At 41.7% G+C, this 15,171-nt stretch overlaps 1 protein-coding gene across 6 annotated transcripts in view; it reads right to left on the bottom strand.

The window, feature by feature from the left end:
• Positions 1–14,638: 14,638 nt before the first annotated feature.
• ZNF462 (zinc finger protein 462) overlaps positions 14,639–15,171 on the bottom strand; it is a 90,709-nt gene continuing 90,176 nt past the window's right edge. For all 6 annotated transcript variants that reach the window (XM_054185355.1, XM_054185360.1, XM_054185359.1 and 3 more), the window contains one exon: positions 14,639–14,883. In XM_054185355.1, the coding sequence (XP_054041330.1) occupies positions 14,682–14,883 (202 nt within the window). In that variant the 3' untranslated portion in view covers positions 14,639–14,681. The remainder of the gene's footprint in view (positions 14,884–15,171) is intronic.

The raw sequence follows: 15,171 nt of genomic DNA on the forward strand, positions 1-15,171 counted from the left end.
ACTTTGTGCACCTTGCTGCCTCAGTCAGTTAGGAAGCAGCAATCAGTTTTCTGTTGCCCTCAAAATTTCCAAATTAATGGGGCAGGAAGGTGTTGCTGTTTGTCTGGTTTTGAATCTGCCTTAAATGTGCATTTGATCTCTTCAGTGTTGGAGGCTGTAGACAGGAATGAACAATATTCCCTCAGAGTAAAGACAGTCAGAGTGTTACATCCACAGGAGGGTAAGTGGGGCACAGAGGCACTAAGTGATTTGCCTGAGGTCACACCGAGATTGCATGGAGAAGCAGGGACTCGGGCTTACAGCTAAACGGGAGGCAAATGCAGAGGGACTGTGTGATCTACCCAGAGAAAAGAGGACAGCCCGTTTCTTTTCTCTGTGGCTTCCCAAGATAAAGCAGAAAACATGAGTGATGCCCCTCCTGATTTGTTTCCTAACAATGCGTCCCTACCTCCCAGCTGCTCGCCTCACTGCAGCATGTTGTGCAGCAGGATCATTTTATAGCCAATAAAGTGTTTCTTCGTGTGTGTTTATCATCCCTGAAAGTAGAATCCCTCATGGCTGAATGTAGCTCGCATGGTGCGCAGTGGGGAACGTATGGCAGACTCCCAGCGAATTCCAGCGTTGAACGTGATTAGCTTCCCTGTACCTCTGAGGAATAGTACCAGGAAATTGCTAACACTGTAAATTGTCTCAAATATGCACTTACCAAAGCCTTTAAAGAGCAATTACTGTATGTTAACTGAACACCAATCAACTGTAAAAACAGCAGTTATGTGGGTTTAATAGGTATATAAAGGAGAAAATCTCACCACCCTGTAATTAATTCTAAATCACATAAAAAGTGTAACTTGTACACTTATTGCTTATTAATACATAAAACATGTACAGCATGTTAAAACATTTAATTAGCACTTACATAACAGGCTAAAAGTTAAGTATCAAATTATCACTAAAATACTGTTGAGCTCTTCATTAACCATGTGAAACAACCCCCCAACATGCAGTGCTCAGGTCGTTCTAGCAATTAGGTGCTTTCAGCTACTGTTCAGTGGTTTTATATCAGCTGTGTCCCATGCTCTGTCAGGAACAATGATATATTGTCCAGTTTTAGTGTCTCCAGAATCACTTTTCTTATAATACAGGACATTCACCAGAAAGCCAGAAGGGACAGCAGGTAGAGATGCTCCTGACGAAGGCCTTCACCTCCGATCTCCATGAAGCTGTGTTTAAAAACCTGACTGGTAAAAGATATGTTAATAGCAATTCATAATGTGGAGAACTTCATCAATACCTAAAAGCACATCAGGAAAGAGAGGAAAGTAAATCTGCAGTGAAGCTCCACACGTGGAAGAGAAGATCAGTGGTAAACAACACCAGCAGGTGGGCTTGTGGCAGAGGCCAGAGACGAGGGTAGCCAAAACCAGAGAGCTGGAGGCCTCCAGCATCACCAGGAGGAAAGCGAGTGACTAGATATCACAACAGGAGTTTGAAAAAAATAGAAAAAGCAGGAGGACACCTTAGACTTGACTTGCAGTCAAGATGGATGCTTACTAGGGATCCCAGAGGGAAAGAAAATAATAGCCAATATATGCCATTGGGAACTTCATCTAATCACGCAGACTGTTGACAGAAGGAAACCACAACGCAGAATTACTCTTTGTTTAGTCTAAATCAGCTGCCAGTATGCACATATACCACATGAAAGGTGAAACCTGAACACGTTCCCAGAACGTCTTCCTGAAAAAGCCATCTGCTGACCAAGTTAATGTTACCATCCTCCCCGTCACAATAAGTTTTGAAAGGATAAATTCCATTTTCCAGGCAAGATAACAACATCCTCACCTCAGCAACACAGCTTAAGTTTTCCAAGAACAGTCATGAGACTGGTTTCTTCACAGGGGCTCTGAGCTATTGCATGCAGACTCACAGAAGGAGCACAGGTATAGAAGGTGTTTGCACACCCCATCACTCTTGTGGGTTTGTGAAGAGCTGTGGACTTCTACCACAGCTTCAGAGAAAAGGAGGGATCAGTAATGGTCAGCACAGAGAAAGACAGAGCTGCCAGCAAAGCCGGATGGGTTATTGGAGGGAGACCTGTGCTGTTTTGCTTCTCCACTTCCAGAAGGAGGAAGTAGCGGAAGGAGGTCCAACCAGTCCCCTGACTTCTGTGGGGCAAGTGTGAAAGTGCCTGGTCAAGGGGATGGTCCAATAAGAGAGAGCCCCAGACACACAGGTGCATAGTTTCTTCTCACCAGAGTGGGTAGAAAAACCTCCCTGTCCTCAGAAGTGTCATTTAACAGACTCTAAGGAGGTACAGATCTGTTCCCCCTCATGAAAAAGGATTTCCACTCACTAATTTTGCCTAAATTCTTTGACTGTATTTGATTGCATTTTTACTCATCTTGATAGTAAATTTCAATTTATGGTACCCCACCAGTTTTAAAGATACGTCATACAAAAAATAAAAAAATTGTATGCCTTTCACGGTTTATGCAAAAGCAAATATTTAACTTAAAGCATTTTCCCTCTTGATGTAACTATACCTGTGCACTTACCAAGAGTACAGACTTAAATGTGAGCAATTTGTGGACCAAGAGATGGATATCTGACCTTTGCTGGCTGCCAGATGCCAACAAGCTGCTCCATCGCTCCCTCTCCTCAACAGTACAGGGGAACAAAATATAACAAAAAGCTCAAGGGTTGAGAAAAGGACAGTGAGATCACTTACCACTTACCATCATGGGCAAAACAGACTCAGCTTGAAGAAACTAATTTGATTTCTTCCCAATCAAACACAGTAGGATAATGAGAAACAAGAACAAAACTAAAACCACCTCCCCCCCCCCCAATCCCTCCCTTCTCTCAGGCTCCACTTCACTCCCCTTGAGCAGTGCAGGGGGACAGGGAATGGGGATTGTGGCCAGAACACGTTGTCTCTGCTGCTCCTTCCTCATCATGCTCTTCCCCTACTCCAGTGTGGGTCCCAGCCATGGGAGACAGTCATCATGAACTTCTCCAGCGTGGGTCCTTCCCATAGGCTGCAGTCCTTCAAGGAGAAACTGCTCCAGTGTGGATCATAGGTCCTGCCATAAAACCTCCTCTCCCTGGACCTCCTTTCCTGCCAGGAACTCCAGCATGGGCTCTCCATGGGCTGCAGCTTCTTTCAGGGAACATCCACCTGCTCTGGCATGGGGTCCTCCAAGGGCTGCTGGGGCGCAACCTGCATCACCATGGTCTTCACCACAGGCTGCAGGGGAATCTCTGCTCCACAGTCTGGAGTACCTCCTCCCCGTCCTTCTTCACTGACCTTGGTGTCTGTAGTGCTGTTTCTCTCACATTTTCTCATTCCTTTCTCACAGCTGCCGTTGCACAACATTTCTTACCCTTTCTTAAATATGTTATCACAGAGGTGCTACCAACATCGCTGACAGGCTCAGCTTTGGCCCATGGTGGGTCCGTCCTGGAACCGGGTCTGTCTGACATGGGGACAGCTTCTCCTGTCTTCTCACAGAAGCCACCCCTATAACCCCTCTCCCCTCCTCTATCAAAAGCTTAGCACATAAATCCAATACACTCCTAACCCCTGAAAACTGATTCATGTCTTCAATAACCATGAACAAGAGTACCAGCAATCCTGATATCATCTAACCTGTAAAGTAACTCATTTGTGTTCTTACCAAGAGTTTGGACAATATACAAACCTGCTTAAAGGAAACAAAGAGTTTGTGGAAGGAACGTATTTCTCCTCTCTCCTGGACCTGAGCATCTCTTGAAAGTTGTTGTATAAAAATGCATCTTTTTACCCTATGACACTGCATGTCAGAACCATATTCTTTGTTCAGGGGGTGTTATTCTTGGCCTGGAAATTGTTGCTTAGTTCTGAGGTGAGTTTAGTGTCCTTCTATGCACAGGAGAAGAAGTTCAGTGCTTTTATCAGGGCTGAACCAGTTTTATTGTTAGCTTATTTTGGCAGGACCCAGCTCCATGATGCACACAGTCCATTCTGGTTTTACATTCTTATTCTGGTAAAAGAGAAGGGAAGGTCTTCAGGGTAAAGCCATGGACAAGGGCACAACTTACTATAATTTATTTTCTGGTTATGATAGACTTCTCCAAGACAACAAAATGTCCTTTACTTCCTACGTACACCAGTTCTTTATCTAGCAAATGGAGATATTAAAACCTTCTTCTGCTCTAACAGTAAGCCACAACTTCTTTGTCCCTTAGATGGTAAGTGTTTTTAGTGAAGGTTTGTGCTCTGTTCATACTACAGCAAGCATTACAAAAAATACTTGTGTGACATGAATTCTTTATGCTATTGTCATGTACAAAAAGATTAGTGTCTTGTTCCATTTTTTATTCCATCCTCTAACTATAAATTACTCTCTTTGAGAGAGCATTTGTGATGAAGGATACTAGCATGAAATACTAGCAGGCTTTTGCTCATATTATGACTACCATTATTGAAAAGAAACATTAGAATGAAAATAATTGAAATATTTCATTAACAACAGAACCCTTCCTAGTGCTATGGATCCTCCAAGAAGGGGACCTTGAAATGGTGACAGGAGACGTTTATAAATAGTTTTAAGCCCTTCTCTGTCAATGGAATATAAACAGGAATTAAGGTTTAGGAATTGTGAATGCAAGTTTGTGCAACTCTTCCTGCTTTGAGAGGACTCAAAGTCTAAATATTTTAGATTCAGCGAATGTTATTCATGACACAGGAAAGTTAGTCAAGAGAGGACTATCACTACCTTTAAAAGAAAGAAATCCCAGCCTGAAATTGGACACAATCAGAACTAACTAAAGCTGTGCTAGAAACCTGCTGTTGAAGAAGCAAACAAGATTCCTCACTGCTCACAGACAGCTAAAAATGTCTGGAAAACACTGTACAGAACAAGGCAGTCCAGCAATGAAACAGCTGCACAGAGACGTTATTTAGAAACCATCAATTTACATGTTCAGATTAGAGATGGATCTGAGCCACAACATTTTGATCAGGATTCAGACATGCTGTAAGTAAGATTTCAGTCTGACCTACCGTGGGGACTGGGCAGTATTCAGCTCCTGGCTTCTCCAAAGCTTATGCGCAATTTGGATCTGAGAGGATAGCTTACACCCAGCTCCAGCTCCAAGAGATCAGACACCTCAGTGCTGAAAAGAAGAAATACTTGCATTTTATCTCCCTTCATTTTCTGTTTGGAGGTCTGTGAGGAAAAGCTCTACGTCAGCATGAATGGCAGTTACAGATAACCCCATGGACAGAAATATTAGGAAGTGAGCTTGTACCGTGACTGTCTGGTTTTGTGTTTTCTCTTTTCCATCAGTAGCTTTCAGATGACAGTAGACATCTGGAAAATATAAGCATAATGGCCGCTTTTGAGATACTCAGGTTATCTTGATAAAAAGGCAAACCACCTACATGTGCATAAGAACCAACCATGAAATGGAGTTTTTGTTACTTGCAGAAAGTATCACTAAAACGCAGAATCAGTCAGTAAACTCTCATAAAGCAGAAACTCACCTGAATGCTGGAAAACAGCTCATCTGTATTACACCCTTGCCATTTCATTTACAGGCTTTGCTAGTGTTTGTAGCAGGATGGAGCTCTCTGAAACTGAATGTGAACATTTTAATTGAGAAATCTTGGAGGCTCATCTTATTCAATGCTCTCCCTTTGCATGAAAATAAAAATTATCACGTCTTCCCTGAACAGATTAACCACCTGTGAGCACAGACCTTTCCCATTGCTGACTGATGGTGGTACCTGATCATGCTTCTACTTGAATGCAGAGTGTGAAATCACAGAGTTTGCTCTCCAGGATGACACTGAGGAGGAGGTCTACTTCTTTTTTTTCCCAGGCAAAGACCGAAACATCTGCAGCAGATGACCGAAGTCCTCTGCTCCAGGTGAATGGAGACTCCCCACGAAAAGCAACTCTTCCATGTCTGCAATCAGAAAGAAGTGCCAGGAAAAGCCATTGGTCACCAGCACACCTGCAATATGAACTTCAATCAATATTAAATCCTGAACTCATACCTCCTCCAACAGAAAGCATGATTTTCAGAGGTTTTCAAGACCACACAGACGCCAAAGGATGCCAACAGTCCCCCCGAGGCTTTTAAAAGTCCCATGCTGCCATTATGAATGTTGAAAGGCAAGGAGGCTGCCAAGGAAGTAACATTTTCTTACTTTTGCCACCATGCAAAATGGTGGCAAAGCCAACATTTTGGTTTGGAGAGACTTATCCCTTATTTCTCTTCTCCATCTTACTCTAACAGCCCACTCAGGCAGGCACAACACCCATTTGATATAAACTAGTGCGAAAAGAGCATCTCCTTGTCATCTTTAAATTACACGGAAAGAAATCTAAGTTACAACATGATTCCCTGCAGAATGAAGTCCTAATTGCTAAACACATGTTAAATGGATTAAACAACAACATACATTTAATGTGATTATAAGAATATAATTACACTTTTGCTGCTGCTGTTAGTTGAGTTAATTACACAGGATATGATATCTACATCTGATTGCCTGTCCTTCCTGCTTTTGGTGGATAGGACAGAAGACCAACCAATTCCTCAGAGAAGGATCAGTCATGTTTAAATTCATTCACCCAAAAAAAGCTTTCTTCCGCAACTGAGACGAAAAAGCACACGTCCTGTTTACACCTCCCCTCCAGAACAGACTATAAAGACTGATGAAGGCAAGCACAAAGATACTCTTTTGATCACCAGATGGTCCCAACCGAAGCCTAGCAGACAACTCTGTGTTCTTGCTTTGCTCTATGCTCCTCCCTTCCAGGCAGGGACGCTGTCTGTGTAGTCTCAGTCATGCATGAACATGAGCCTGGGCTTCCTCTGGCACCAGCAACCACAATAATGTTCTCAGCCTCCTAAATACCACAGCCCAAACTCCTACCAGCTCCAGCATGGCCAAAGTTTGTTGTCCTCTCCCTATGTCTACTAGGAGACATCCTGCAAATGAAGGTGAAAGAGTGATACAGGAGCAGCTGAAGAACAGGGTAAGCAAACTTCACTTTCTAACCTGTTTTCCTGGAGGATGTTCCTATAGTAATAGCAAGAAATACCGTGCAGCTGCAGCAAGATGGCTCAAAGACCTTATTCCTTTCTGCAGGCAACATTCTTTTAGTATATTTATTTTCCTATGAGAAACCAAACCCTTTCTACTTCTGAATGACTATTTTTACTTAAATCATGTGGTTTCATCAATCACATACCTGAGGTCCTGAAGAGTCTAAGCAGAGGAAAACATTTTCTCTGGAAATAACACATCAAAGACTCCTTGCTTTACGGAGCTTGCCTTCTAATTATCTACTGGTTCATACAGACCAAAACTACCACTCCTTTTACTACAGCATCTCTGCTAGAAGTCTTTGGTGACTTCAGTCTAAATGATTCCACAAAGACTTGAAGCATCATTTGGCCCAGTAGCTTAATATGATTTCCTTCAGTTGCAGAAAAAAGTTAAAATTTCAGTCCAACATTTTCAACACAAGCTAAATTAATTTGAGGCATAGATGGTAAATATACTTCTCTCTTTAAACACTACTGAGAGCACAACACAACAGCTGCAAAGAGACACATTTCACTTAGATTTGGAAGTCATGCATGTACAGTTGGCTAGATTGAGCTAAGCTCTTCATTAATGGAAGTGTAAACTCAATAGAGAATTCAAGAATCAAGCTGAGGCATATTTGCTTTTACACTTACTATTCAAAGAGGCAAATTATTTGAGAAGAAGAGAAGCACATCTCTTCTCATCCCAGCAGCTGACTTCATTGTTTCCTAAGCATCCTAGCTGAAATGAATCAATTGTAATTCTTGACGGATTATTTTATGTACATGAAAAATGCAGTTTATGAACAGCATAGGAATAGTAGAGATCACACAACTAATTTTAGGAAGCATTCCTTTTTAGGATAATAAAATAACTTTTTTTTTTAACTTAAAATGTTTCACCTGTCAGTTTTCATCAGAGAAACCAAGAGTTCAGTAAAATTTCGAATGGAATTGGTAGCAAAAGTATATTACTATAATATAAAGTGAATGTGAAAGAGGTAGGACTCATTCTGCTTCTGTGCATAAAGCTATTGTCAAAACGGATTAAGATGAGACTTTCATTAGGGACAGATTATTCCCAACCTGCTCACCATGGGATTTCCTGCTTTTTCCTTCAGGAGTCAAGACACTGAACTAGGCAGAGAACAGACCTGGTCTGATCAGTTCCCACATTCCACTAGAACAAAACAGATCTCAAACGCAGCACAAGAAAAGCCAGCAGTGCTACCTGACACTTAGCTGCACACTCCATCTGTTGCTATGCAATGGAGTGCATTGCATCAGAAGTTATTTTATTTTACTTATTTTTCATGCTGTTTTCCTCATTTTTTTCCAAGTTGACAGAACTTTGGATTGAATTCCTCCAGTTGTAACAAGTGAGAATACTGGCTCAATCACAAAAGCAAATCAAAAACAAAACCCCACCACGCTGACACCATTTTGTTGGGTATTTCACTTGATTTGTAGCATATTGTGGGGATGCTGGAGAAAAGGAACTATAGGATTCAAGTCAGAACTAAGTAAATAGTTTGGGCCAAGATGAAATGCGGAGATACAGACAGATATCTTCTCCTGCATGATGCCATTTTCTACATCTAGGAGCTGTTTGGTGCTGTGCCCTGATAATGAGGCATATAAACGCATAGAGGAAGTCTGATAAAATTTGCTTTGATCTTGCTGAGACATTATTGCCCTAGGTACCTTATATGTCACGGACCCTACATTTAGATGGAAGGGCATGCCTTTTGGTTAAAAATGATTGGACGTAGGATAGACAGAAATGCTGGTCAGAGGAGAATCTATGAGTCAGTGAGCATGTCCTTAAAGTAGTTCACACTTCACCAAAAACATGGGCTTGCAAAAAGTCAGAGACAAGCTGGAGAAATCAAAGGTTAAGTGAACACTGAAGAAATAGGAAAATAGGAAAATGAAATAGGAAATGGGCCTGGGAGGGAGTTCTGAAGGTCTCTGGTTCAACCTCTTCCCAAAAATAGGATTATTGCTGATGCTAGACTAAGGCAGTCATAGTTTTGTCTGTATGAATCCAAAAGAACCACAAACAGTGAAAATATTCTATGCTCATGGGCTGACCTGCCCCAGCGCTGCACCACTGTCCCAGTAGAAAAGCTATCCGGTTGTTCTACCTGAATGTCTTCTCCCTTCATAGACACACATGCATACATCCTGCACGTCTGATGAATCAGGCTTCCTTCTCTCCCTCTGCTCTTGCAAAATACGCATTGTATTTCCACACAGATAAGTTACTGCAAATGCAGCAGGAAAGACAATGCCAGGGTCTCCAAACATCAGTTGATCCAAATAGACATCAGCCTTCTTTACCAAGACTTTGGCCAGGATGCCTGTTCTTTGACTTACACCATCCATTCCCCACCTTTGGTTTACAGGGTCTTTGCATCCATCCGTTTATCTGATGACAGTTTGGTACGTGACAGATGAGAAGACAGTAGAAGTTTTACAAGCTGCATCCTGGAAGGACTGTAGCCCTCAAGGCTAAACTTTGTGCTTCAGACTGCTCAAACTGAAATCCCTGCTTCCAGCAGTGGTTATTGTGGAGGGGGAGTGGAATTAACCATGCTGCAAACAAAGAAATGTTTCTCCAACACCTTGAGCCTATCTTGGACTAAACCATTCCCTTTTCCAAAATCTTCTTAATCAGAATCATTTCCTATTCAGTAACCCTGCTGCTTTGGAGCCAGAGAGCTGGCTTTCATGGTGGAAAAGCCCTATGTTATCAGAAAAATATTGAAAAAAGACTTCAGGGTGAGGAAGGTTGGAGAAACGTGGGGAAATTTTCCTTGAAAAGTGCTGAACATCTGCAATTGTGTTTAGATATTTTCTTGAAGCCAGGAGACTGACTTTTGCTGTTTAATTTCACACGAAATTTTCCTTGTGCCACCAGTTTCCAAGATAACCGGGCCACGAGTATCAGTGTTTCACATTGCAAAGAGTGGACTTTCCGCTGGAAACCCTACAGTTCCGGACCTACAATTCTTACTTACCGTGACCCTGCCAATCCTCAGTGTTGGTCCCTGAGTCACAGGGTAACCTCAACTGCTCCACCCTTCTCCAGGCAGGCGGTGTGTTTGCAAGGGCGGGAGACAGCGGTCTCCCTTCCCATAGCAACTCCTGCAAAGCCTTTGCACCGGTGTGAATACGAAGGCAAGATCTCTGCATGGAGAGCATTCAGGCACTGTACCTCTAGACCAAAAGAAAACGCCAGCAGCCAGCCAGCAATAATGTGGCAAACATTTACCCAGACTTCTTAAGAAAAGGAATGACAATGAGCCTGGGAGTACAGTGTGTGCAGAGGACCAGTCGTCCCACGGTACAAATGCTCCCTGTGAAGCCCCAGGCTCCCAGTTACGAGAAAGGGAATTGTCCAACAAGGCAGAGAAGCAATGTGAGGAAACGATCGTGTTAGTAACTCTTTCCTTTGCCTCTTTCCTCCCGCCCCCTTATTCTATTTCAATTCAGTACAGGAATCTCAAGGCAGGCGATTCAGTCACATTCAGCCAGAAGCACAACACTGGGAAGATCAAGGGCTTTGTTTCAAACTCACACAATCCTGCCACCAAGGTGAACGGGCTAATGTAACTGTAATACTCTAGAAATCATCCCAAGGTCTTTCGTTACATCGGTTATGTCGTTCTTGTTAGTGACACTCCACTGAGCCACCCTTTCTCTTTTTAAATTGGTGGAAGCGCAGGTCAGCTCTGGGCGAGAACATACAACATGCAAATTATTTGTAGGTCTCCCTCAGGGGGACAAACTTTTTAGCAGGGCCTATTGCAACTGGACAAGGTGTAATGGCTTTAAACTCAAAGAGGGAAGATTTCGACTAGGTAGAAGGAAGAAATGTTTACGCTAAGGGTGGTGAAACACTGTCCCAGGTTGCCCAGAGAGGTGGTAGCTGCCCCATCCCTGGAAACATTCAAGGTCAGGTTGGACGGGGCTCTGAGCAACCTGATCTAGTTGAAGATGTCCCTGCTCAGTGCAGGGGGATTGGACTAGGTGACCTTTAAAGGTCCCGTCCAACCAAAACCACTCTATGGAGAAATGTTTCCAGAGACCACTGAAAAAAGGCAACATCTTGCAACTTAAACCACATCCTTTTTTTTTTTTTTAATCTGTAAACATGGGATAATGAAATAAGTATTTTAACAGAGAAATATTCTGACTCATAGGGAGAAAGGTGGAAGCATGTAAAGCTATCAGGTGATCAAAGCTTTCATACTGTTTAACAGATGTGGTGCTTAGGGACATGGTTTAGTGGTGGACTTGGCAGCGTTAGGTTAACAGTTGGACTTGATGATCGTAAAGGTCTTTTCCAACCTAACCAATTCTATGACTCTATCGTACAATACAGTTCCAGTACAATCAAAAAGCTACTTAAACCAGAAGCAAGATCTGATTAAAGCATAGCCAGATAAAAACCTCTGACATCTTCTAAATGGGCATTTAAAAACCTGTATTTATCATAGAAAGATTCCAAGACAATACCACAAGCAACATGTTAAGTTTTCAATGGAGAAAGACAAATAAATAATGCCGCCTCCTCCATCTTACTGGGTGTATATTCAACTCTGATTTAGCACAGTCTCAATGCTGGATCCAGTATATCATCAGATACTGGAGCATACAGCATCCCCACTCATGAAGAGACTGAGGTGATAATCCAAATGCCAGCCTGTCTCCACCTATTTTGATCTTTCAAGGCAGCCTGCAAAATTCCTTCATTTCTATGTTTGGTGTCAGAAGGAGCCAGCAGACCTTGGCAGTAAGCCCTTGACCTCTAATGGCTGTTGGGCTGGTGGATATTTAACGCATCCTTTGGGGATGTGGTAGACCCGAGACCCTGAGAGCTAGGGGAAGTCACACAGCCCCCTGCCCCCCACAAGCCTGTAAATCCAAAATTCCCTGTGAAAGGAGGAAAGGGTGCAGAGGGGGGATAAGGGTACATCGCTCCCTCCCAGAGCTGCCAAGTGCAGCACTGGTCACTTGTACAGACCTATCAGCAGAGTAGCCAAGACAAAACTACACACACACACACAAGCACAGACTCTTAAAAAGTTTTTATTAATTTTCATTGTTTTTTTTTTTTAAAAAAAAAACAAACCCGTCAGTGCAACAGTTCAGTATCCCCTTCCTATCCCCCATCAGTAAGCAGTAATTTTAAAATCAGGAAATACCGAGTGCTGAAGCCAATGGGTTAGCATTTTGCTATTATTTCCTTCTGTCAAACTCTGAAAAAGTCCTCTGTATAAATTAAACAATGAAAAAAATGTTATTTTCAATTCTATGTCATTACAGTCAACAGAATCATAATAATGCATCTAAAATGTGTGTCCACAATATATCAGGTATACATTTTTGGGAAAAGAAAAAAAGGAAAAAAAAATATGACATTCTAGGCTTGTTAAAAGGATAATGGTCCCGTATTTTTTATTAACAGGTTAGCAAAACAAAATCCAATGGATTACAATATTTACATGTTATTTGAAAAATAAAGTAGTGATAAAAGCATGTCACAATCATTATTTCATTTTTTTTTTTCTTTTTCATTTTTGGTAACCATTACAAACACCCAATCCAGGTATGGAACTGTTTAAATACATTTGAAATGAGGCCAATTAAAAAACAAATACAGACATGAAATGTGTATTTATACTTGTCCCTCCAATGTGTTTTTCCATGACGTTCCCTCCCTATTTCAAAAAACAAAACAAAACAAAAAAAACAACAAAAAATTCAAAAGAATCCCCCTAACACACAATTGATGAATCCCCAAAAGCAAAACACCATGCTTCTCAAGTAGCACTTATTCCACAAATGCAACATTTTTGCCATCAATTTTATGTGAAGCTTTCTAGGACCCCGTTTCCTCAGCAGCTTCCTATTTACCCCCCTCCCCCTCCCACAGATCCCCCCCAAAAACAAAAAAAACAAACAAAGACACATGCATTTCTAAAACTAGGTTTCAGTCAAGTACTTTCTACTTTTTGGAAAGAAACTTTTTTTTTTTTTTTTTTTGTTCACAATCAGAACATACCACAGGCACCAGATCCTGTATTCATTGCTCAGGCAAAATTCCCGTTAGGTTTGGTAGGCTTCCCACCCAAGAAATACTGCAGGATCAGCCACTTAGGTATGCAGGTTCTATTCATTCTACGCTGCCCCCCTCAAGCTAAAAGCTAAGGAGGAGGGGAAAAACTTAGCAACTCCACCTTGAATCGAGTAAAAGTAGTTCTCCAGGCTCAATGTCGTATGTAACTATTTCACCTCCGCTTGCAAAAAGATGTGTTAACAGACACCCCTCCCTCCCACCACACCAAAACAAAAAGAAAACATGCACACCGCAGACGGAAGAAAAAAAGGCAGCCAATCTTAACGAAAAGTTACTGGTGTGAGACTGATAGATGTTAATATGACAAGCAACGGAAAGGTTATGAGGACCTATGTGTTTGGCCCGCGAGCTGCATAGCTGTGCCGTAAGTTTGGTTCTTTAGTTTTTTAAAAAAAAGTTAAAACTTCTTTGTTATTTCCATGTTTAAAATTAACAATAACAACAACAACAAAATGGTCTATTCACAAGATCTAGTCTCCTTTCCCTGTCCCCCCCTCGAAAAGAAATACTCATTTTACATGAGAAACTTAATTGTGCTGTATTTGTAACACCTCACGCTGATAAGAAAATAAACATGTGGCAAACAAAACTGCACAATCAGTCACATGAAATCTATCAAATCCTAAAATTATAACTGAATACTAACAAACAGCTTACCTGGAATAAAGGATGACAATTCACAAACAGTTATCTAAGAATTAAAGTCTCTCTCTTTTTTTTTGTTTTTTTTTTTACTAAAATAATTAAAAAAATCACAGTATTTTAAGAAATAAAACCCACACTGGGATTTTAAGCACAATTTGTTTTCCTTTCTTTAAAACTTTTTTTCTTCCTCCATTCACCACCTTGCCCAGCAGTCTCTCTACATTTAACCACAACGACAACAGGTAGTACTGACAAATGCAGAGATCTCCCTTGGTTAATTCTGAGGTACTAGGAAACAGGTGACTGTTTTAAGCGAAGCAGTTTCTGTTTTGTTTTTGTTTTCCTTTTTTTTTTCTTTTTTTTTTTTTCTTTTCTAAAGCAGTTGCATTCAGTCTGGAAAAGCGTTATGTATTAAAACTAGAAAAACGCACCCAAATTTGTGCGTTGAAAAGTTATCCCCCTAATTTTTCCATGCTCACGATGCTTCCATTCACAATCAATCCAAGTCTCCACTGCAAAGCACGATGTGTAATGTAGGAATACGGGGAGTTGCTTCATTAGTCCGAGATGAATGTAACTTCCCATTGTCAAGATCCAGAAGAAAAGATGCAGTGATGTAATGGAGCCACTTATTCCATCACTTAAATAACTTTAATATACACACACTCACACAGGTACCAGTGCTTTGAAAATAGATCATTCAGTCCTAAAGCAGCTTTATTTCTTCCTTCTGCCCGCCCCACCCACCCACCCCACCCCGTTCATCACGTTCAAGTACGTTGATTAGAATCACACCAAATGCTTATTCGTTTTTGGCCTCCGAGTTGTCTTGGAGAGGTTTGTCAGCAGCTACCATGCTGACTGCTGTTTCACTGTTGTGGGAATAGTCCATCACCATTTTCTCAATGCCTTCTTTTTCTTCTGGCAGTGTGCTAATGGTTTCTTCTACATCCTCCTTTGGCTGGCTGTCCTCACTGGTCCTGTGCTTGCTTTCGTTCAGTGCCCTGGAAAGCCCAGTGGCAGAAAACAGAAACACACACAGTTGATACAAAGAACAGCAGAGACAATCTGTGCATACCACATGAGGGAGAAAAACAGATCACTTTGTAAAAAGGTAGACACAATCAGCCACACCATGGCCACCCTCATACTCAAGAGGAGAGGCATGGAATGATGCTACCAGTGGTACCCATGACATTTTAGCTTTGAAACCAAATTGTCCTTTGCTCTACACTGGGACAGATATGAGATGAGAGAGAAGAACCCCAATTCTGACTTTCAAGAGTTTATTC

Source organism: Rissa tridactyla, chromosome Z, assembly GCF_028500815.1.
Source record: "Rissa tridactyla isolate bRisTri1 chromosome Z, bRisTri1.patW.cur.20221130, whole genome shotgun sequence".
Lineage (NCBI taxonomy): Eukaryota > Metazoa > Chordata > Aves > Charadriiformes > Laridae > Rissa > Rissa tridactyla.